The 23,253-nt window shown below is 47.3% G+C and overlaps 1 protein-coding gene across 5 annotated transcripts; it reads left to right on the forward strand.

Annotated features, from left to right (window-relative positions):
- The first annotated feature begins 639 nt into the window (after positions 1-639).
- Positions 640-22,445, forward strand: TMEM39A (transmembrane protein 39A). 5 transcript variants are annotated; one of them, XM_051608298.1, is made up of 9 exons: positions 641-725; positions 13,578-13,771; positions 15,281-15,503; positions 16,921-17,004; positions 18,383-18,525; positions 18,989-19,337; positions 20,151-20,338; positions 20,791-20,911; positions 21,926-22,445. In XM_051608298.1, exons 1-9 carry the CDS (start codon positions 705-707, stop codon positions 22,157-22,159), a joined length of 1,557 nt encoding a protein of 518 aa, XP_051464258.1. In that variant the 5' UTR covers positions 641-704; the 3' UTR covers positions 22,160-22,445. The 5 variants fall into 5 exon arrangements, with proteins under 5 accessions (XP_051464260.1, XP_051464258.1, XP_051464259.1 ...); XM_051608299.1 differs by lacking the exon at positions 641-725 and adding an exon at positions 752-769; XM_051608301.1 differs by lacking the exon at positions 641-725 and adding an exon at positions 1,280-1,586.
- Positions 22,446-23,253: the final 808 nt, after the last annotated feature.

Consider the following 23,253-nt stretch of genomic DNA (forward strand, 5'->3'; position numbering starts at 1 on the left):
AGTGAGGCAGGCACATGCTGTCTGTCCAGAGTGTGGTAGCTGTGGTCCAGTTCATAGGCATGAATATTACGTGAAGATGCTGCTGAGGCTGGAGGAAGAAAAGTGAATGCGTGAGGGACAGACCTTGACATGCTGGCAGGGAATGAGGAGGGAGAATTCCGTGTAAGAAAGAAGCCCCACCACTCTGATAAGCCCATGAGACTTTATTGAAGCCCTTCCTGACCGCTGTTTTGAAAGCAAACACAACAGAGGGGAGGGTGGCTCAGACCAGATCTATGCCATTTATCACAGACTTGCCTGGCCTGAGTTACCAGGGCTCTCAGGGTAAAACTTTTGGGCAGTGCATCCCCGTGCAGAATTGTCTATAGCTCATACACAAGGTTATTCCTTTCCTCCGGTATTTCCCCTCGCTCCCTGCGAGAGCTTTCTTGTAGCCGTGAAAGCTAATAATGCAAAGATGCCCTTTTTTTTTTTCCACCCGTACAGCTCTCCAGCTCTGGGCCAGCATCTGCACATTCATCGCTCGGGAAGCCTGGGGTAGGTTTTCCGCCAGCCTTTGGCAATTTGCTGCCGCTTGGCGGCTGTTGCAGAGACTGTCCCCACGTCCCTTCCTTCCTGTGGGCTCCTTGCTGGGTCTTCCCGTGCGCCCAGTGCCCGTGTGGAGCTCCTCAGCCGGCCCGGGTCTCCTCCCGCGGAGCCCCCGCATGGCACCCGGGCCGCGGGCGGTAAGGACCGCAGGGCTTTCCACCTGGGGATGCTCACTCGTGGGGTCGGTAGATTTGCTGGCTGTAACGAAGCAGTTCGTTTTCTTTCCTAACGTTTCGGTTATTTATTTATTTATTTGGGGGTGGGGGGGTGGTATATAATGATGTAAAACGCGGAGCTTTCTGGGTTTATGATGACTTGTGATGCTGGGCCAACAAAAAACGTGCTCCGGGGCGGCAGAGAGCAAACAAGGAGACGGCGCATCTCCCCTGGAGACTCCCGCCGATGTACCCACCCGAAATAGAAACAAAACCCAACCAAAGCCCCGCAGAAAGGCCGGGCCGGGCCGGGCCGGGCCGGCTCCTGCTGCTGCTGCTGCTGCTGCCGCCACCACCAAGATGGCGGCGCGGCCGCCCCGCCCCGCCCCGCCTCCCCTCCCCTCCCTGGGCCGGCCGGGCCCGGGGCCGCCGCCCGTCGCCCTCTGATGAGAGCAGCAGCCCTCCCTGCCACGTCTCCCGGGCGGCCGCGGCGGCGCGGGCAGCCGGCGGGGCGTCGGGCGGTAGCGGGGCGCCGAAGCCGGGCTCGCCCGCTTCCTCCGGCTTGTTTTTGCTTGCCCTCGCCTTTCCCCGCAGGGCGGCCGCTCGCCCCGGCCCCGGCCCCGGCCCCTGCCCCTGCCCCGCCGCGGGGCGTCGGCGGGTCTGCCCGGCGGGAGGAGGGGCGCTCCGCCGAGCCCCCGCAGCCTCGCCCCCCGCAGCCTCGCCCCGCGCCGGCGGTGCGGGGGTCCGGGGGGGGTGCCGGGGCTCGCCGCGGGGCCGCTGCCGCCGGAAGGGGACCCCGAGCCGGCTGATGTCCGAGCCGCGCCGCCGCCCGCGCTTGGATGTGTGAGTATCACCCGCGGGAGAGCCCCAGGCGGCGACACGGGCTCCCCCGGGCCGGGCGGGACCCTGGCATGGGAGCCCGGAGCCGCCGCCTGCCGCCCGAGTCCCCGCAGAGCTGCCCCGTGGTGCGGGGCCGCCTCCTGCCTGCCCGAAACTTGGTGCGTGCGTGTGTGCGGGAGGGTTCTGCTGGCTTTGTGTCGTCCTGCTGGTAAGTGACGGCGCTGGGTCTCGTTCCGGACGCCTGGGTGGGAGCGGAGAGGTCGGCACGCTGTGGTCCCGGGGCTGCAGGCGAGGAGGCTGGTCTGGGCCCCCGGGTAGGCTGGCCTTGGTTGTTGAGGGCGGCTTACCCGCGCCGTCAGTGCCCGCAGGGGCGGCGGGAGAAGGCACCGTCCGGTGGAAGACGGAGAGCTGAGGCCATCCTCCGGAGCTCCAGGCACATCGAACCCGCCGGGCGGTGCCGTTCCCAGAAGGGGATGCGGGCGCGCGTCTCTGGGGCTGTTGTGTTTCGTGCTGCTGAGAAGCCCGCGTCTCGCTCATCCTCTGTCGCGCAGGATAGCAGTTAGGCGGGTGATTTTCCTTGTTACGTGAGGCGGCTCCTTCACGGTTCCAGCATCGCTTTAGCACGAGAACGTGTAGCAGAGATAGAGGCGGCTTGGTTTGTGATCCCTCTCGTGCACGCGTTTTCGCTGAGCCCCCTCGCCTCGCTGGTGTCTCTTAGGGCTGTAAGTGAAGATGTCTGTGATACAAAGCAGTGAGTTGTAAGGTTTTGGGAGATGAAGCGTCCCCTTTTGTCACCGGTTCAGGCCTGTCGCGTCGCCGCGATCAGAGAGATTTTCTGGGAGAGGGATACGGTCGTACCGGGATGGGACTGGAATGGCTCAGCTCCAGTTTCACAGGGTGCTGCCGAGGGCAAAGCAGGACCCAGCCCTTCAACCCGCAGTCTGTTCCTTTGCTCACCTCCTGGCACTCCTGTTGTTGAAGTGGCTTTGATTCTGACACTCGTTTCTCCTCCCAGCCACTCTTCTGGAGCCGAGGTGCTTGGTGTTGCGGTGCTCTGCTGGTAAAACCTGGACCCACTAGCTATCAAAATAGTAGCCAGGCAGCCCTCACCTCTCTGAGAGCTGTGCTGAAGTTTCACCTGCTCCTTTTTGTTCCTTATCAGACTGGAAGTTCTTCAGGTGTAGGTGCAGCTAATCCTTGTTTTTGTTCCTGAGTATCTTTTAGTCAGGTTTTGCAGTGCAACCCAGCACATAGAGTGGGAATGCTGTCCAGGTCTGACTTATTTGGAAGGACAGAAGAGCTCAGGTAATATCACTTGACACAGATAACTGTGTCCAGCATGATGTGCAGTGCTCATCTCAAGGCCATATGTCCTGTACAGCTCATTCCTGGCTGTCTCTTTTGCAGACCTAGTGACTTGCAGGCAATTGAAACCTGATTTTCAGAAGGTCTAGGTATCCACACTGCTACTGACAGATGTTTACATTGGTTTGACTGGACATTTAAAATCATGCTAATTTAGAAGAGACAGGCCTTTTATTTTTATCTTTTTACAGACTTTCTGACTGTAAAACGGGGATAAAGCATTTTGCCAGAGTATGCTTCTGTTGTGCCTGTAAGAAATTCTTTTAAAAACTTTTTGTGATGTACAGGTTAGCACCTTGCCAAGTTGTTCTTTTTAGAGAGATACTAATGGCATTGGCCTCCTGTGGTAGCTAAGGAAATACAGCTGTTTTCATCTTAGTGGCCTGCCTATATTAGCAATATTTGTGCTGATGTAACATGGCTAATATAGTTAGTTACACTGATTTGTATTGCTCAAAAGCAGACAGGCCTAATCATTTTTTTGTCTATGCTTTTTTTCAGACGCTGTTTTTTGGTCTGAAATTTTAGACAGGATTGAAGTAAGTTATGTAGTATTTGAAGGGAAAAAAACCCCACACATTTCTGCTGGTTTTGGAATTGAGCAGCACTTGAACACAAACTTTTCTCGGAAGGTGTCTCTACTGCAAATTGACTAGGGCAGCTGAAGTCTGGATATCATAAAACTAATATTTATTTTTTCTTCTACAGGCATCAAATCTGGATGTTTGAAAATACAGCAAGAGCACATATACTAGAAACGTTTGTTAAGGTGGCTTCCAATTTCCATGAGCGTTGAGTTCAGATGCCTGTCCAGCCATTCAGTACAACTGTAGAGTTACAGCTCCTATAGATTGATACTATGCAGAGCAACAAGATAGTACTGATTCTGAGACCATTCTACTCCTCAGTCTTAGTGCTTTCCATGGGCCTTAATGTAATGAAATCCTGAAAAAAAAGTTTTCTGCTGGCAGTTACAAGCATGTAGTTCAGTTGGAGTTTACAGGTGTGAAACTCTTGGGTTGGAGGGGTTGGATATGTACTCTGGATTTAAAGAAGAGATATTTTGTCAGTATGAAGATGTGTGTGCTTTTTAGCACTGGTGAAAATCAGTTCGTGGTTTGGCTGGATTTGTTTACTATTAGAATGTTTGGTCTTAAAAATAGTACTGATTTCTGACCATTCTTTATTTTGTCCATTGTGACATGTTATGTCCTGGCGTGTTCATGGTTGGAGAAATACAGAGGAGGGTTAAATTTGGCTTGCAGAATCTGCTTAAATGATTGGGATCTTTAGACTTTGGTATTACTTGATCTGTCACACTTAATTGTACAGTATGATATTCTGTTATACATATTTTCCTTTTTGAGGCCCAGTTTTTGTTCTTGCACTGCCATTCAATTGGAGAACTGATTCTGTGTGATGACAGTTCAGCAGTGCTAGCTTATGCACAAGAAACTGTAAGGAAAATAGGAAATTTTGACAGCCGACCTTCCTCTTCTTTCAGTGATCTGTTCCCTCTGCCATCTCCTTAATCCACTCTCTGGCTCAGAGTTTGGCCTCTCACAGTAATGGATGGTGCCATGAAGTTACTTTTCTCCTCTTCTTTGTTCACCTAACTGCAGCAGGTCTCTTGTGCTGATGGAGACTCTAGACCATTTTTTTCTAACTGTACCACAATTAAATAAGTGGTACAGCTTCTAGCAGGTGGATTTTTTCCATCAGAGGTAGCTCTCTAGTGGCTGTGTGACTCAGGCAAATGGTTCATGAGCTATCACAAACTTGCCTGAAAGATTTCCTGCCATTCTTCATGGGGAGTATTCATTGGAGAGTCATTTCCAACCTTTTTTTTTGACTTTTTGGGCTGAGCGTGTTGCAAGCAGAAAACGAGACTTCTGGTGGGAAGTATTGTGGAAGTTAGTCAGAAAAACTGTACCAGCTACCATGGTGCAGCAGCATCTAGATGTGCTGGGGGCTTTGAAATGGTAGGCTTGCAGCAAAACTATCAGTAGACATCTGTGGCTGAGAAGTGCTTGAAAGGGAGCATGGATGTAGATTCAGACAGCTACATTAGTCTTGGTACAATTAATTACACCAGGGATTGACGTGTCCTATTGCATTTTCCCAGTGTGCTACCTTAGTTGCTCTGTAAATGGTTGTACGTGGTTCTGAGCGCTGCCTGCCAGAGTAATGCAGGTTGAATTGAAGACCTTTACTGTTTTGCAGGGAACTTGTATAGCTGTTATTTTACAGGCAAGTAGGGGGGAACTGATGTGTTCTCACAGGTGTGTTATATGTTAATGCAAGTTTATTATTTATGCAAATTATGACCTCTTTAGAATTCCCTGCAATAATTTTGCTTTTCCATGGCGTCAAAGATACTCAAATTGTTGCATTGATACTGTTCAGTATGAATCCTGATGAAGTGACTTAAGGTAAGGCTCAAGGAGGTGTTTCTTCCTCGTGTTCTACTCCCTGCCTTCAAACTCATTGCTTCAGATGACAGATGCCTGCCTTATTTTTAGCTACGTGAGGACAAAACAGAAAAATCCTAGTGACTTCCCATGATTTGTCATCATGGCTGATCTCCATTAAATTAAACATAGGGATTGGCAGAGGAGCAAAAGCAGCAGGAAAGCTGCTTCTGTTTGTTTTTAAAAAAACTTGTCTAAAGCACTGAAATAATAGTGTAAGAAATATTCACTGCTACATACTGAGACCCCTGGGAAGAGAAATACTTGATGAATAGTTTATCCTGTTTGGTATAAGGAAATTGAGGTCTAAATCCGTAAAAGAGCTTCTTTGGAAGTCAGTTGAAAATAAGAGATTAAAAGCGGAGTGTTCCTGGCTTGCAGTCCTGTACTCAGGCCATTAGACCATGTGTGTGTATATTCAGGGTTTGGAGAAAAATGTATATTTTGTGGCTGGCTTGGCTAAAAATTATAAGATGGGCCTTTAAGGAAAGACCATCTTTTTTTCCCCCTCTCTTTCCCCAGTACCGATCTGTTTGGCTATGTTTGTTCTGGCAAGTTGTAAGAGAAAATCTCAGTGGCCATAGGTAAAATTCCCCTCCTTCCCTGGTTGCTGTGCCTTGCACTGTGTCACAGAGGGTGGTATCGCCACATTCCGGTGGTGTCTGTGTTTTAGCACCAGGCCTGTGTGCAGTGTTTGCTGAAGAGCTTTCCTGCAAGATGTATGTAGGAGTGCGTGTTGATACGTTGTATTAGCAGCTACCCTTGATAGTTTAGCCTGTGTTGTGGCTGCTAGTACATTGTCCTTGTGATTGAACATTACTTCCCAACCGGTGTCCTTTTCTAAAGTGAACTTTGGTTTCTATCTTTAACAGGCACGTGGAGCAGGAGCTTAAAGCTTTTACGTTGTTACGTATCCAAATGCTGTTTTGGAGCTGAAGCTGAAACTCTCCCAAGCTTTCAGACAACAGTGCAGGTTGTCTCTGACGACTGTACATCAAGCTTAGTAATTCCTGCCAGCTCTTTAGTTTGAGCCTTTTGCTCTGGGTGAGACTGGACTTGCTGTCCCTATCCCCACACGATTTAGAAGCATGGGAACTGTAGGACGAAAACAGACCCAGCTGGTCAGGCCTGCATTTCCCTCTGCTGCAGAAAGCCCTCAGCTTTGCAATTCTGTTTTGCTCTCACACAAGAACAAGCCAATTCTTTCTTTATTCCCAGATCCAGTATTTGGCTGTGAGTGTTGCTGCATATATTAGAAGAAGCCAAAGAAGATGTTAGTGTCTTGCTAACTGTGTGATACTGTTGTTTGCTGAGAAGTGCATTAATGGCCACTTGTAGCTTGATTTTTTGTTGTGGTTTGGTTTTTTTCCTGATTTTTTTTTTCAACATAATTTCAGTTGTCTGCATTCATAGAATTATTACAGTAGTCCATTGAAGTCTTACTAAGCTGTTTGCTTTGACCTCCTGCAGCAATTAGTTGCACAAGGTAATTATATGTTTATGAGGTATTATTTTATTACTTCAGGGATTGCAGCTTTGTTCTTGTACTCAACAGAGGTGTTCACTAAGAGCCCACAGTGTGTGTATCTTCCTCCAGTTCACAAAGACATGAACTCATCTGTATTGTGAAGAGGACTGTATCTCCTGCTTACCTCTGGAAATCTCTTCCTCGCACCATCTGACGTGAGGTCTTTGAGGGGATTTTAAAGGAATATGTAGGATTTGGGTTGGAAATCCTTCTTCATTTCAAAAATTGCTTTATCAATCTTTTGGATAATTTTCTTCATCTAGAGTATTAAGAACTTTAATCTATGTCCCATCCTCAAAGAGCATGTCTGCAAAATGAGCTGAACTGAGTTTACTGTACTTTAACCTGGAGAGGCTTTTCCTGGAAAACTTATTTCCTGCTTCAAGTGGGTATTTGAAGTACTGTGGCAGCTACAAGTGCTGCCTTCACCTTGTCTTTAGCTGGAACTTTTATTTTACCTGCTTATGAGCCTGCTTAGCTGTAGCTTTCCTTGCTGAGGATGACTGAAATGAGTCATATAGTATATATGCTGTTTGTAAAATCTTGCCTTTTTCTTGCTACTTTCGCCCTTCGGCTTTGACACGTGTGGAGTGCTGATTATTGGAACCTCTTCGGCCTGTTGTGCTGTATCAGAAAAGCCTACAGTGATTTGGCCTTGCTGGGTTGGTTTTGTTATTACAGAGGAGGTTCTTGGTTCTTAGTCACAGCTTAAAAATTAGGCTTGCTGGTGCATCACCTGACAGCGTGATTCACCATCCTGCTCTTGTCTTCCTCGCCCGACCCTGGGCTGCCCTTCAGGGGGGTTTCTGTCTCCATGCCAAATCTCCTTCTTAATCTCTCTCTCCGTATGGTGTGAGGACATGGAAAATGTGCTGACTTGGGAGACCTCCCTCCTAACCGGTTTTGCCTCCCATCCCAGGGCCAGGGCTGAGCTCTGGGCCAGGTGGTGGGTGGGTGTGTGCCTTTGGAGCCAGCCTGAGTTGAAAGGTTGTGTTGACTTAGCACTGGGGGAGCTCTGCAGAAGCCAAATATTTAGCTTTCCATCTGATAACCTGTCAGTTGTTTCCTCCCTTGCAACAACCAAATGCCATTTCCCCCCCCCCCCCCCAAAAAAAAAAAACCTAGTTAAGGCTTTTCCACAAAGCTTCTTGGCTTTCAGCATAGCAGATGTGAGGGCACTGACAAGGTGGCCTCATGGCTGAGGCACGTGTACAACCATCGCTGTTCCAAGGCTCTCTTCTTGATTTTTGTGGCATTATGCTGGGTCAATCGATTTCTGGCTCTGTGTCTCACTTTTTCCAACTGTCAAAATGTTATTATTTGAATAAATAAATAAAAGCCTCACAATAAAAGGAAGTAAAGATAAGCTGTAGCAACTAGAAGCCACAGCAGTTCAATATAAGGTGGATTCACTGATAATTTGCAAAGACATTAGGATTGCTGGACAAATGCTCGTTTGGGATTAGGCTGACTAGGTAGAGTTACTTGAAGTGAGGACATCGGTAGCTGGGAGACCTTTTGACACTGCTTGTTTCAATTTCAGAGACTGGTGGGGGTGGGAGGGAGGTAGAGGAGGAAGGCCTGTTTGTCTGCCAGCTGAAAGTCCTGGCTGTTAATGGTGTATATATTTAATCCCAAAGGTTAGAAAATTCTACGCTATTTTCCTTCTCCTTTCCTTCCAGAAATGGTTTAACCAGAGACTAGTAGTGATCTTTTGCAACCTTGCAAACAAGGTTTTATTAGTAAGCTACTGTTTAGGATGCAGTGAGTTGTTGTCACCTGTGGTGCTGCTTATGGGCATTGGCCATTAGCATCCTCAGAAGCTGTACAGGTGCTGGCTGTGCTGTTCAGTGGCAGCCCTGGGAACAGAGCCTTTCACTTAGGCCAAGGTGAACCAGCAAGGTCTTAGATGGCCTTTGTGTTCTGGGAGCTCATGCATCAGAGCTTATCCAAACAGTCCAGTTCCAGAATGTGTGGGGTTTTTTGAAAGAAAATTACCTACGAGCCAGTGCTTATGACCACAGAGGGGGAAGGAATTGCCAGAAACCTGGACTGGATGCAGGAGTGCTCTAGAGATGGGCAATGCTGCTTGCTGAGGCACCAAATGGCTGCTTCTGGCACTTCTGCTTCCTTGGCTTGTACTTTCCCTGTGCTGTTCCCAGTTCCCTTATCCTCTTGTCCTGTGCTTGATGCTAGCTGTGGTTCAGGGTATTACCACTAGCACCCAGAGGGGTTGGAGACATTGATGGTGTTTTGTCAGCACTGGTAGTTCCCCATGGTTTGTGTCAGTGCTCTTCAGCCATGACATGGGGGCTGGCTTGCTCCATGTCGCTGTGAGAGAGTGCTGTGCTGGTGATAGGTGTGGTTCCATAGCTGTAAAACATGGACACCCCAAATGGAAAGTCTTGCTAGCAACCCAGGCAACATTGGACACTTCTGTGTTGCTGAGGAGGAGGAAGCAGGCAGACCTCCCTCACTAATAGATGCAGAGGCAACATGTTGCTTCACCCCAAGACATTGTGTGCTTACTGGGCAGGAAGAAAGCTGCTTTGACTGAGGTGGAGAGTTGCAACGAGAGACCTGTAGTCTTCAAGCCATGTTGCTGCAAGTGAGTTTGGCCACATTTCCCTTTCTGCTCTTGAGAGCTGTAGGACTTGTGGAGCCAAGGTGAGCCTTTTGAATGTTCTTCAAGCTCTCAGAGTTCTCATGCCTCAGTGCAGCGAGCTTCCGAAGAGGACTGGAGGCTTGGAGTTTTCTCCAATTAAAAAGTGTTAACACCATCAAAATAACCAGCAGAGCATTGTGTTTCCAGCAAAGAGATGGGGAACCAGACAGATTTTCATTCTGATGAGTCACTGACTCTCTTGTCTCTTCTAAGAGCTGTTTGGGCAGCTGCTGATGCAGGAACATGATTCTGAGTGATGGTCCCTGGGGACCTGGGGAACAGGAGGGGGGGCTGCATGCTGCTTCACCTCTGAACTGGTGGATAGTTCATCTGCCTAACTCTTCATCAGTCAAGTCCTGCTCACAGCTGTGGTTCTTGCCTGCCTTGATTCTGCCTCTTCAGGACAGCTGGGGAGCTGGTGGGGAGGAGGGCTGGTGGTGCAGAGAAACAAAATGCCCAAATGCTTTCTGCAGGTGCATCCATTTCAATCAGAGGGTCTGATGCTATGTGTTCCTGTGTCTTCTTATAACCATGTCACAGCTGAAGGTTTTGACCCTGTCCTGAAGAAAAAGCTTGGTCTCTTTGTAGGACCCAAGAGCTGTCTGCACTGATGTCTATTTCCTGTGCACAGACAGGACCACTGTCCACTGTTCTGTAGCTGCTTCCCAGATCTTCAGGTGTTTCCATGATGCCAACATCTGCCTGAAAGAGGAGATCTTGGAAGCTAGGCAGTTTCTGTTCTGGGCATGTTGAAGATGAAGGGACTACAGCTACGTGACTTATTTTTAAGGGAAAGTACAGGTAAACTGGGAAGAAGAATGTGGAGTCACATTAATAGACTAAAGAGTCTTGTCAGGAAAAGCTTTTACTTTCCATTACTTGCTTTTTGTGCCGTGACTATAAAAAATAGGATCACTGATGTGTAACTCTGGGGTGGGGACTCTGCAAACAGAGAAGGGAGCATGGCAGACTCCCAGCTTGCTCTGCAGGCTCTTTATTAATACTTAATATGACTTGGATGCACACAGGAATCTTGTCTGTTGGGGTAAGGGGTCATGGACACTTTTTTTTCTTGTTAGCATATTTTTCAGAGTAGAATCATGCTTTTGTTTATTAATTGAAAACTATAAAAAGGCTTTTTCCCATGTCTCTCTCCTCAAAAAGGAGGGCCGTTGATTGGTTCAAGGCCAAAAAAAGCAGACTTAGAGTCAAACTGATCTGTAATCTCACTGCTTTGTTTAACTTTATCTGGGGAGCTTCAGTTTTATGTGGCTAGTTTTACAAAACAAAAGCAAACAAAAAAGGAATGGTTATTAGGCAGATTTTGCTCTAACAGACACTCACCTAATTTGATTAGACTCTCCAGTGAAGTAAAGTTATTTAAAGCTTGGCTTGGGGAACTGCCCAGTCTGTATGTTCATGTATCACTGTGAAAGGGCTTACTCAAATTTGTTTAAAATGTGGTGCACTGACATTAAGGAGGCCTGTTTTCCACAGGCATTCTTTTTTACTGGTAGGAACCTGCATTTTACTGGTTTGCAAAACCAGAGGGGGGAAGTGATTACTCAGTGTCCAAGCAACTATATGGGTAAGCATCTGAAGCATGCTAATGAGAGCTGTTAAATTATTTACATGAATTAGTGAGTGTGGCATAGAATGCCTTCCATTGGTAATACCACTAATTAGCCCACCAATGTATGGCATCTGTTAAAAATAACCTGTAGGTTGAATCAGACCAATTGTTTTAGCTTCCCCAGTCCCTGTCACAGTTAAATTTGGCTTACAGTGGCTTTCAAAGTCACTTCTTTTAGAGGTTTTTTTTCCTCTCTGTGTTTTTTGTTTTGTTTGTGGTTTGGTTTTTTTTTCATCCTAGCTGCTTATGTAAAATATCTGGATGCCCTAAAGGAACTCTGCATTGTCTGTGTGCAGTTCTGGGCCCCTCACTTCAAGAAGAATATTGAGGTGCTGGAGGTTCAGAGGAGAGCAATGAGGCTGGTGAAGGGACTAGAAGGAAAGTCTTACAGGAATAGGCTGAAGGAGCTGGTGTTTAGTCTGGAGAGGAGGAGACTCGGGAGGGACCTTATCACTCTCTACAACTACCTGAAGAGAGGTTGTAGTCAGGTGAGGGTCAGGCTCTTTTTCCAGGCAACCAGTGACAGGATGAGAGGGCATGGCCTGAAGCTGCACCCGGGGAGGTTTAGGTTGGATATTAGGAAGCACTTCCTCATGGAGAAGGGAATCAGACATTGGAATGGACTGCCCAGGGAAGTGGTGGAGTCATTGTCCCTGGTAGTGTTTAAGGAAAGGCTGGATGTGGCACTTAGTGCCACGGTCTAGTTGATGTGGTGGTGTTGGGTCACAGGCTGGACTTGATCTCAGAGGTCTTTTCCAGCCTCAGTACTTTTGTGATTCTGTCTGCTGCTATCCCTGCTCTTTTTGTGCATGCATGAGAATTTTCTTGTATATATTTAATTCCTGAAATACAGATGTTCTCAACTAAAACTCTAGAACATCCCAGAGGTTCTGTGAAAGCTTTAGTCTTGACCAGGAAGGTATGGAAAGCTTCAGTTCTCTGTTGTGTTGTCACTAGAATTAAACTGAGAGTTTTGAAGTCTGCCAAAACACATTATTTTTTTCCAAATCCAAATTGACCAATGTTTGCTCTCCTTTATCCTTTCATGCACTTTCACAACTCTTTGTTTGTTTGTTTCAAGTAAAGACATGCCCACCTTTATGTAGGTATGGCTTTTGGAACATCTTACTTGATTTCTGTTGAAATTTTGAGGACTGGATATTGGAGTCAAGAAGAAGCATGGGAAATTTCAATACAAAAGACAATTCTTTGAGGAAGTTTTTTAGAATAGTTCTCCTGCATGCAGCATTCATGGTGACAGTGATGTGACTCATTGAGCAAACTCCCTGGCATTTCTGCCAGCTGTGATTTTAAAGGAGGTGATAACTGAATTATAAATAGACGATGGTTTCCATCTGTAAATTTTGAAGCTAGATCCAGAGTTTCCCAGAAGGAGCAAGTGCTTTTTTGGACCATGGGTTGTTTCTGGCTGTGATGCTTTGCCAAAAGGGCAGACAATTAGTCTCCAGACATGCAGACACACCAGAGTCCTTGCAATGAGATGCTCACTCAGTGTCTCAGTTCTGTACAGCATGAGTGCTTGGAATGACTTCCAGATTCACACTCCAACCCCTCACTCTTATGTCTGCTGGCCATCAGAAACTTACTTCACTGTTGAAATCATTGCAGTGTCTTTCAGGTGAACAGTGAAATAAAAATAAATATTCACAGGCTTTTTAATTTTTTTTTTTTTGAAGGCTGGGAAACGTGATTGCCTAGCTGTGCATCTGAAGGACATGGATACCTGTGTGTTTTGCAGCACTACTCTGCTAGCTAGAACCATTTTTAAATGGATGTCCAACCACCATGTCAGTCAGGCTTTCTTAGCATAGAAGAGAGCTGAATCATGCAGTTAACTTCATGGAGACCAATTAAGGCTGTCCTGAGCTCTATCTGAGGGGATCCAGCATCAGACCCTGTTAAGTCACCTGTTGGGTGGCTGAAAAGACCTGCAAAGCTCTAATAGCTCCTTAAACCAGAATAGGGAGTGGGCTTTTCTCAGGCTTCCCTTTGAAACAAGGCACAGAGCAGTGGGGTGTCTCCAACCCTGGAGATGCTTGGAGGCCCTTTCCAGCCAACAGGAAGTGCTAGCAGTCACTTACGACTAATGTAAGCAGCCTCTTTTTAAAGACACAGCGTCAATGGTGTCCATTCCGTGTAGGCAGGCAGATGCTGATCTGGTGCTGCGGAAATGGCACTGGTTTAGGGTGGGAACAGGCATCCCACAGGGCTCTGAATGTATGAGAGTGGCTTCCATGAACTTGCTTGGCTGGGGTGTGAACTAGGTGACCAGCAGTTTGCAGCCTAACTGACGTTTCTGCTTCCTTTGCAGACCTGGGAAGGCTTCAGGATTGTTATCTGGATCTCAGGGCACAGCCTGCTGGAGGCACTGGAAGTGGATTGGTTCCTGGTCATGCCCGGTGGAAGGAGGGGACCCAGCCGGCAGCAGCTAAGCCGTTCAGCTTTGCCTTCTCTCCAGACGCTGGTCGGCGGGAGCTGCGGGAACAGTACTGGGTTGAGAAACAGGTGAGGACAAAGGTAGGGTTGTTGAGACACTTGTGGTGAGGATGATATTGCTGAAAGCTGGGAGCCTTGATCTGCTCTGAACTCTGTGCAAGAGCACAGCTTCGTGGTTAAAGTAAGAACTGGGAGATGGGAGACATCCAGCCTTCTGCTGTAGCATTAGGAGATGGTCCATCCAAGAGGGAATGTGCCCTGCATGACAAACCTTTTCCAGCTGCTCTTCCCAGTTCTGCTGTAGCATATGCTTCCCTCAGCAGCCCCTCTCTTGACTTCATACATTAAAATCTGCCCCATGGGGAGGATTGTAGAAGTGGTCTCAGCTACCCTTCACCGCTCACCGTGGTCATGACGGCCAGGGATGGAAATCACACGGCGCTCAGTTTGTCTTTCCCTGCAGCAGATCCCAGAGCAGTGCGTCCTAGCAGATTATGTGTTCTTGTCTCTTTTGCTTGCTTGCCTGCAATACCACAGGGAGTTAGTGTGACTTGTCAGAGCTCAGCTGAGTCCTCCTCCTACATGATGGAAAGGCAGGAGGATGCCTGTTTAGCTGTGCTGGTTGCAGATGAAACTAATCCACACAGTTGGCAAAACTCATCTCAATTTTCTGGGGAAGTAGAGGGCTGAAAAAGGAACACACGGTGACGTTTAGCTCTCCACATTTGGCTTAAAGACTAAAAAAGCCCAGCATTACTTCCTTCCATACAGAAGTCAGCAAACTACACAAACTATTTGCTGCATGTTCAAGTCCTGATCTACTTGGTATAGGTTCATCCTTACAAGCTAAGAGAGATTCAAGCGATTCAATTATAGCCTTTAAAGACTTCTCTGTCTGGGACTGATAGATGGTCTTAGATACTTGAGGAACAAGTGGCTTCTGAGATCATGGCATCAGTACTCCCACAGTCCTGGAGGAGCACAGCTTATCCTGGTTTCAGTCAAGATGCAGCATAGTTTATGTCTGAACTTCCTCCATCACTTTAGCATGAAAACACTTCAGCGATCAGCCTCTAGGAAGTGGCTGAACTCCTCTGTTCCATTTTTAGTTACCTCCCTTTTCAAGAGAGGAACTGTGAGCAGAAAGACAATGGGCACTTTTCAATAACTGGAGAAGGGGGCTGGATGCTACTGCAATGTTGTAGTGATGGATGGAAGCAGCCAACAAGCACCCAGTCTGGCACAGAGTCCTCAATGAGTTTTGCTTGGAGTTGCTTCCTCACTCTGTACCTCTGTTACTCCATCTGTGAGTTTACAGAAATATGTTGGAGGTGTCACAGCACCTCTGGCAGACCAACCTGTTATCTAGTGAAAATGCTGGGTAAGGGTTTTGTCTGACCTAAGAAGAAGACAAAGCTCACCACCAGTCTTGCGCCAGAAATACGAATGCAAGACTGCTGCCATCTCTTCTCTAGCAATGCCCAGTCCCAAATTCACAACCCCAATCACTCCCTGTCCTGGCAAACGGTAGAGATGATGTAGAATGTTTACCAAGGGAGTGCTATCTCTCTGCTTCAGGAACGGTAGTGCCATCAGCCTCTCCGCGCCTCCGATCACATCGCTGATTACTCCAGAGCCTGTACGTCACTGCCGGATCCCTGAACTGCCATTGGATGGGAGCCTTCTCTTTGAATTCCTGTTCTTCATCTACCTACTGGTAGCACTCTTCATTCAGTACATCAACATCTATAAGACTGTCTGGTGGTACCCATACAATCACCCTGCTTCCTGCACCTCACTGGTGAGTTCCCCAGCAAATGGCACCACTCATGCGTTTTCATTACACAGCTCCTTTTCATGCATCTTCAGTTCAGGAATCACCAAGCATTTGACATTAAGGGAGTTGAACGGAAGTTCATGTGCACCCCCAGCAGCCAGAGCTATGTCATCCCCTGTTTTACAGGGGAGGAAAGACATGGAAAGTTAAGACAGGTGTCAGCATTACTCCTTCAGTGGAAATTCTTTGCAGATACTTGCATGGCCCAGCTAGCCTTAAGGGTCTGAAAGGGAGTTGAGACTCCAGGAGCCTGCTGTCTTCTGGTGTGGGTGCCCCTTCACAGTGTAAACAATGGAGCCTGAGAGAAGGGAGAGCTGATGCAGGTTTTCATTAGGATCTCACAGAAGGTCAGCAGCAGAGAAGCTGGAGAAGGGGGTCGTATCCTTAGCTTATGTAAATTTCGGTTTCAGTCTTCCTTCTGGCCCAATGAGCTGCACAGCCTGGCAGTGTGCTGTACCTGAGCCAGCAAACCTCATCTGAGTTGAAGCTAGCCTCTGAAGTGTTCCTTCAGTTTATATTGTCTCCTTGCCGCTCGGAAGCGTGAGCTGGCTCCTCAGTTAACTATGCCGACAGGTGGTGCTGGTGATCCAGTTACCAGTTTCCAGTTAGGGGAATTAGCTGTGCGAAGTTGGACACAGCTTTCTTTGAGGAGAAAGCATTCTGTTTTAGGCTCCCTACCCGAAAGGATTTAATGATCATTTGTGTGTTCCCATCAGAAGTCAAACATTCTTTTTTACCCAAAATGTCCTTGGAGTCCCAAATAGCAGTATTCAGAGTCCACTAATTGTTCTAGCCAGAACATGGTTGATGGCTTCACTGAAAAATTGTAAGGGGCCCAAGAGCTGTATCTAACTTGATGCAGCCAGAGCCAACATTAAACTTCTAATATAGATCTATGGCCTGTGAAGATGACATTTCTCATATCAACTTGATCATCAGGCAGCACTGGTCACTACAGACCGTTTCTGAGACCAAGAGCTGAAGTGAGCTGGTGTGCTTACTCTGGATTGTTTTGGCTGCCCTTGTTCTGGTTGCTCAGTGGCTTTTCCCAGGGAAACTTGCAAGCTGTTCTCCGTATTAGGATTGTGGTCCTGGATGTCCCTTTGACCCCAAAACTACCTGCCTGAAGGGCGGGTTTGTTTTGGTTTCAGTGAAAATCTCTCCGTGGGAAGGTACCTCCATATGGGGAAGTTGTTGCTTCTGGAGACATTTCTATATTACTGATGTTTATCCCTTCTCCCTTATTCCTAACAGAGAGATTTGGGGAATGCTTACACAAGGTCCTAATGCGCTCTGATCAGCCAGCTTTCTAGTCCCACCCCAGCTGGGTGGTTTCAGAGTCTTTTTCCCTGGTGAAGACCTTTTTTCTTTCCTCCTTCAGAATTTTCACCTCATTGACTACCACCTGGCGGCGTTCATCACAGTGATGCTGGCGCGGAGGCTGGTGTGGGTCCTCATCTCTGAGGTAACATTCCCACTGTTCCCTCTCCTGCCTCTAGTACTGACTGCAGAGCATGGCCATCCCATGGCCTGACAAAGTTCTACAAGTTGGACAGGGCTTCTCAGGGTGTGAAGATTTTGGGGATGCCCTTCACGTCCTGCAGTATTGGGTAGCTCTGTTGCCTCTACAGCTAGAAGGAGACGAAGTGGTCCCACTTGCTTCTTTATCCCTGCAGACGTGATACTGTTCCTTACTGTCTCATGCCAGAGAAGTGGCTGAGAGAACTGCAGGTCAGATAGCAGAAAGGCAAATAGGGAGTTTAGCCAAGACTGGAAGAATGAAGAGAAGATGAGAGGGGAGAGGTCAAGAGGAAGATTTCTGAGTACCCTAAAGTGAAATAGGAATAGCTGGTATAACTGCTCTTCCAGTCCTGGTTACTCAGTAACTATGAGTCTCTGGTCATGTCACCTTAGGTTTTGAGACCCTCTTTGTGTTTGTGAGAGCAGAACCAGGCGAGATACTTGTTTGAGAAAGGTAATTTTGAGGAAAATGGAAATTCTGTCCACTGAAATGGTTAATGTAACTCCAGGCTAAGCAACTAAGCATTAAGTTGAAAAATAAAGGAACAATTCTGTCCTGTTGAAAAGGTGAATGGAGAAGATGTGGTCTCTGAAGTTCTCTTTTCATCTCTGATTCCTACCATTTTCATTTATGTTTACATCTTCCATAAAACTTTGCATAGAATGGAATTTCTGCAATGAAACTTTCCTTCTGATTTCTTGCACATCCCATCTATTTGCTCTAACCCATAAGAATCTTTTCATAGTTCAGTTGCCTTCTGCCCTCTGGAGACTGGAACAAAGCTTTCTTGCAGTCCTTTTAAAGGTGGTGCCTCCCTGCTATAGACTGCAGCCTGTACATCTAGTAGAGATGAGTGGTGGAAATACACTTTTGGGATTGCCAAGGTACAATCTCAGCTGAGAACTGTGACATTCCAGTTCTTAAGGAAAACGAATGCTGAGATCTGATTCTTCTACAGGAAAGAGCAAGAGGAAATGTAATGTTTCAGGCTGTCTCGGACTATCATCAGAGCAATAAAGGACAAACAAAACCATTTTTCTCTTTGGCAGCTCTGAATTTTTTTTTTTTCAGGCCCTATTTAGTCATACCCTACAATTGGTGCTTATTTGAATCTTTTGGATTCTCCCAATCATGAATAATATCTAAAGTGTCCACCTTTGTAAGAGAGTCAGACTCCTACCTCTGGGAGGAAGAGGGCAGCCATCCCTATTGCGGTGCCTCCTGAGACCCTTGCCTTGCCCCCTCCTCCAGAGGCACCTGCTGTGCTCATGTTCTAGCTCTAGTGTTACAAGGCTGCTGATTGTTCCTTCTCCATTTGCAGGCCTCGCAGGTGGGTGCGACATCAGTGATTCACTATATGGTGCGACTGGTGCTGCTCACCCTCTGTGGGTGGGTGCTCTGCTGGACTTTGGTCAACCTCTTCCGCAGCCATTCTGTTCTTAACCTTCTCTTCCTGGGCTACCCGTGAGTGACATCACCTTGTACCTTCAAGCCTGAGGGGAGGTGGGCATAGCTCCTTGGGGGTGGCAGGAGCCACCATGGGAAGCAGAGCTGTTGGCTGTAATCCATCTCCTTCATTTATAATTAAAGGGGAAGTAGAAATGGCCAGGGGATGATCTGAGGAGGTGGTGCTGAGCTAATGAGGCAAAGTGCCTCAGTATGCTGTTTGCACGAGGGACTTTTACTGCAACTGAAGACTGAACCCTTTGGATCATTGGTGCCGCAGATGGGATTTAAAGAAGCTTCTCTGCACAGCTGTTGAAGTTGCAGCTTCTAGCCTTTTACAGGGGAGAAGGGTTGGCCACTAGTTTCTGGAGTGAGCATTCCTATCTGGTGTCCCTCTCCTAAGGGCCAGCATGTGTTGAGAAGATGTCCCGTCTCATGTTGGGATGGCTATTGTACCAGTCCTTTTTTTCTTTCTTTGCAGGTTTGGTGTCTACGTTCCTCTGTGCTGCTTCCACCAGGACAGCAGAGCACAGCCCCTCCCTGCAGACTGTGGTTACTTGGTACAGGACCAGATGGTGGATGATGGGGCTTCTGCTGTCAGCAGCCTGGTTAAACCCAAAGATTTCCTCTCGCTTCTGTGGGACTCCCTGAGAGAACAGTTCAATAATCCTACGACTATCCCCACCCACACCTGCCCCCTCTCCCCAGATCTCATCCGCAATGAGGTGGAGTGCCTAAAAGCAGATTTCAACCACAGGATCAAGGAAGTTCTCTTCAACTCTCTCTTCAGTGCCTACTACGTGGCATTCCTGCCACTGTGCTTTGTGAAGGTAGCTCTTGTCTGGCTCTCTTTGTGCCCCTGCCCACTGTCTCCTTCTGAATGTTGTGTGAACTGCTGCCAGGCTGGATTCCTGGTTAATTCCCCTTTTCTCTGTCTCCCCTTTGGCAGCCCGGATAGCGGAGCATGGCTGCATCCGGAGTGCTCTAGTACTGCTCCTGGTTGGCGGATAGGTATTGCCATAAATGTGATGCACCTCTAGTCTCATCACCCCACTTACTAACTTCCCTTCTCCCACCCCTGTCCTAGACAGATGGATAGCTGTGTTCTTCCTAGAAAAGGGAACCTGTTGTTACCTGTCTCAAATCCAACATCCTGGCTCTTGAGGGCTCAGATCAGAGGCTTTGGTGGTCAGCCAGTTAGAAAACAGCCAACTAGGATGCTTGGCAAGCTAAATCCAAGAACCAGTTTGTCAACGTGGGGGTTGTATTTTTTAAATTGTTGTCTTTCTAACTGGAGTGAGCTCCAGCTGGTGTAGTGAAATGGGCAAAGCTCCACAATCCATGTAGCAATCTTGGTGCAATTGGTGCTCCTGGAGCAGTTCTGTGGCAAGGAGACCTTCTGACCTGCTGTTGGAGGAAGAGATGCACCAGCTGCAACATCATCCCCTGCCTCCCCTCCTTCAGGTCAAGGAGATGGGAGTCTTAAGTGCTTCCTAAGTAATAACCCTCTGAAATCACTGGTCCAAAAGCGCATGCCTGTAATGTGTGGTGTGGGTCTGCTGGATGCACATGCAGTATGTCCCTTGTCATACCTTCCTCAGTTTTGTGACAGTGGTGCCAATTCTTGTCCGGTCTCTTTGCAGAGCACCCAGTACTACGACATGCGATGGTCCTGTGAGCACCTCATCATGGTGTGGATCAATGCCTTTGTCATGCTCACCACTCAGTTGCTGCCTCCCAAGTACTGTGACCTGCTCCACAGATCAGCTGCCCACCTTGGCAAGTGGCAGAAACTAGAACATGGTTCCTACAGCAATGCTCCACAGCATATGTGAGTGTGGGCATGGGGAGGGTTGGCATGCCGACCAAAGGCCTGAGGGGACATTCTAGTAGATGAGCAAATACCAGCAGTGCTTATCTCCTGAGGACATTTCTCCATTCCCCATGCAACTATGTTGGTCTTTCTGCTCCCTAGAAACAGAAACATCTGCTCTAGAGAGCTGTCTGAACTACCCCAGTCACTGCTAGTTCCTTCCCAGAGAAAAAATACCGAGACTCTTCTTGGCCACTGGAGAGGGAGCTTGCACAGGAGTAGGATAGCCCCCTCCAATGCAGTGGGCTAGGTGAACGTTTGTTCACCTCTCTGTGCTTTTCCAGTGGGAGCTAGGACATGTCCTTGTGGCAGAGGTTTTAGTATTTTCCAAGATGCAGTCCATTCCTATGAACCTGTGTTCAGGGATTTGGAAGCACAGATGCTAACGCTCTGGCATTCTTTCCCCACAGCTGGTCAGAAAACACAATATGGCCACAAGGAGTTCTGGTGCGACGTAGTCGATGCCTGTATAAAGCAGTTGGGCCTTACAACGTAGCAGTGCCTTCAGATGTGTCCCATGCCCGCTTTTATGCAAGTATCTCTTCTCTTGCTTGATGTGTTATGACTGTGGGAGGGGAGAGAGGCTCAAACCTAGCTGCAGCAGAGCAGATTGTGGGGAACAGAGTTAATTCAGTGCTGTGCAAGAGCCTCTTAGTGCTAAAGAAAATACCTGTTTACTGAAGAAAGGCTTTCCTGTTGCAGTATTACAGTCATGTCTGGGCAAGATCAGAGCATCACAGAATGGTTTTGGTTGGAAGGGACCTTCAAGATCATCTAGTTCCAAGCCCCCTGCTATGACCACGAGACCATGTTGCTCAAAGCCCAATCCAATCTGGCCTCAAACACTCCCCCAGGGAGGGGATATCCACAACCTCTCTGGGCAACCTGTTCCAGTGTCTCACCACCCTTACAATAAATAATTTTTTCCTAACATCTAACTTAAATCTCCCCTCTTCCAGCTTAAAACCATTACGCCTTCTCCTATCACTACAAGCCCTTGTAAAAAGTCCCTCCCCAGCTTTCCTGTAGCCCCTTCAGATACTAGAAGGCCACTATAAGGTCTCCCTGGAGCCTTCTCTCCTCCAGGCTGAACAGCCCCAACTCCCTCAGCCTGTCTTTGTAGGAGAGGTGCTCCAGCCCTCTGATTGTCCTTATGGCCCTACTCTGGACTCGTTCCAAGAGCAAGATGGAAGCCACAGCTGCCTTGTCAGGGCTTTCTCATCATTGTAATGTAGCTCTTTGATCAGGCAGTGGCACATTCTTAAGAGAGTTCTAGTTAACATCTTCCAGGGAAATGGGAAAGTGTGTCAACTGGCCAATAGGTCATTTCACCCGTCCTCCCCTTCTCAAGCAGAATGAAACCCCTACGTGCCTTGTTGCTTATGCTGTTTTCCCCAAGTAGTAGCTAGTGCTGGCTGGAGTACGAACACTTCTGCCCAGTGCAGTGGTCACTAGCTCAGTGGTCCCTGACAGCATCATGTACCTACCCCTCCCCATTTTAACACTGCAGCAACTTATCTGTCCTTTTTAACTCTTTCCCTGTAGTTCCTTTTTCACCGTCCATTACGGCTGCTCAACCTTCTGATTCTCATCGAAGGCAGCGTGGTCTGCTACCAGCTCTACTCGCTGCTGCGCTCAGAGAAGTGGAACCACACCCTCTCCATGGCCCTCATCCTTTTCTGCAACTATTACGTCTTATTTAAGCTCCTCCGGGACCGGATAGTATTAGGCAGGGCATACTCCTACCCACTTAACAACTATGGACTAAAGGCACACTAGGCTAGCCAAACGTGTACCCCTTCTCTGTCCCTCCCCACAGGGCAGGGGAGGGAACCTCAGAAAAAAAAAAAAATAATATTTTCGTACAGTTCTATTTTTTTCTTGCAGCGTTTATAAATATTTAAAATATTTTATATTTTGTATACTATTGTTTTTTGTGGGGCGGGAAGGGAACCAGTGGCAATTAAATGTCGCTTTATAAACAAGGTGTTATTTTATATATATATATAAAAAAATGTGTATATACCGTATTATCTATACCCATACATATATCTATGTGAAGCAACAGGATTGTGTGTGTGGTCACTGTGTCTGCTTTGCTCACACAACTATTGTGTCATGTGGGGACAGAACTGCTGTTAATTAGGAACTGGGCTGCTGTAGAACTTGGATAAGCTAACGTACAGGGGAAAAAAGGAAACCCTGGGGGCCTTTCACCAGGGTGTAAAGTTTATCTTAGTAATATCAGTAACAGGAAAGTCCTGCACTGGAAATATGCACTGATGTGACACCAGTTTAGGGAAAGGGAGGAAGCAATGTGCAGAAAGACTTCAGTTACTACTGTCAGTCAGTAAAAACTCTCAGTTCTTTCTTCTTCCCACTGTTAGCAGGATGCAAGGATTATTTTAAAAAAATATCAGACTCTTTACTTTAGCTCCTATCTGGCCTCCTAGCAACTTGAGCTTCCTCACTCTGCCCAGAGAAGGAACTAAATATTGAAATTTATATTTCTAAGGTAGTATACCACTTAGGAAGGGATTTGAAATAAACAGCTTAATCTAGCAAGATAGTAATTGGATATTTTAAACATCCATCTCTAATCCCTTGAGTAATAGCATTAAATTAGGGAATATTCACTGATTTCCTTCCAGCAGTAACGTTTCCTGGCAGAAATTTATTCTTGTCAAACACTTATCAATTGCCTTATTGCTATACAGTGCATTTCAGCAGTGTTTCACTCTTGGGTATGTTGATAGCATTTAATAACTTATCATTAATAGAAGAAATACTTTGCTTTTAAACTATTCTTCATACAGCTGAACTAGACAAGAATCTAGTGAAAATAATAGTTGTGGCAATATCACATAGAGGAA

Source organism: Apus apus, chromosome 1 (assembly GCF_020740795.1).
Source record: "Apus apus isolate bApuApu2 chromosome 1, bApuApu2.pri.cur, whole genome shotgun sequence".
In the NCBI taxonomy this organism is placed as follows: domain Eukaryota; kingdom Metazoa; phylum Chordata; class Aves; order Apodiformes; family Apodidae; genus Apus; species Apus apus.

Bases quoted from the DNA above. Each gene is read 5' to 3' on its own strand.
- TMEM39A (XM_051608298.1), top strand. From the start codon at position 705: ATGGCACCCGGGCCGCGGGCG. The intron at 726-13,577 runs GTAAGGACCGCA...CTTCCTTTGCAG, and splicing joins TGGCACCCGGGCCGCGGGCG to ACCTGGGAAGGCTTCAGGAT. The intron at 17,005-18,382 runs GTAACATTCCCA...CTCCATTTGCAG, and splicing joins TGTGGGTCCTCATCTCTGAG to GCCTCGCAGGTGGGTGCGAC.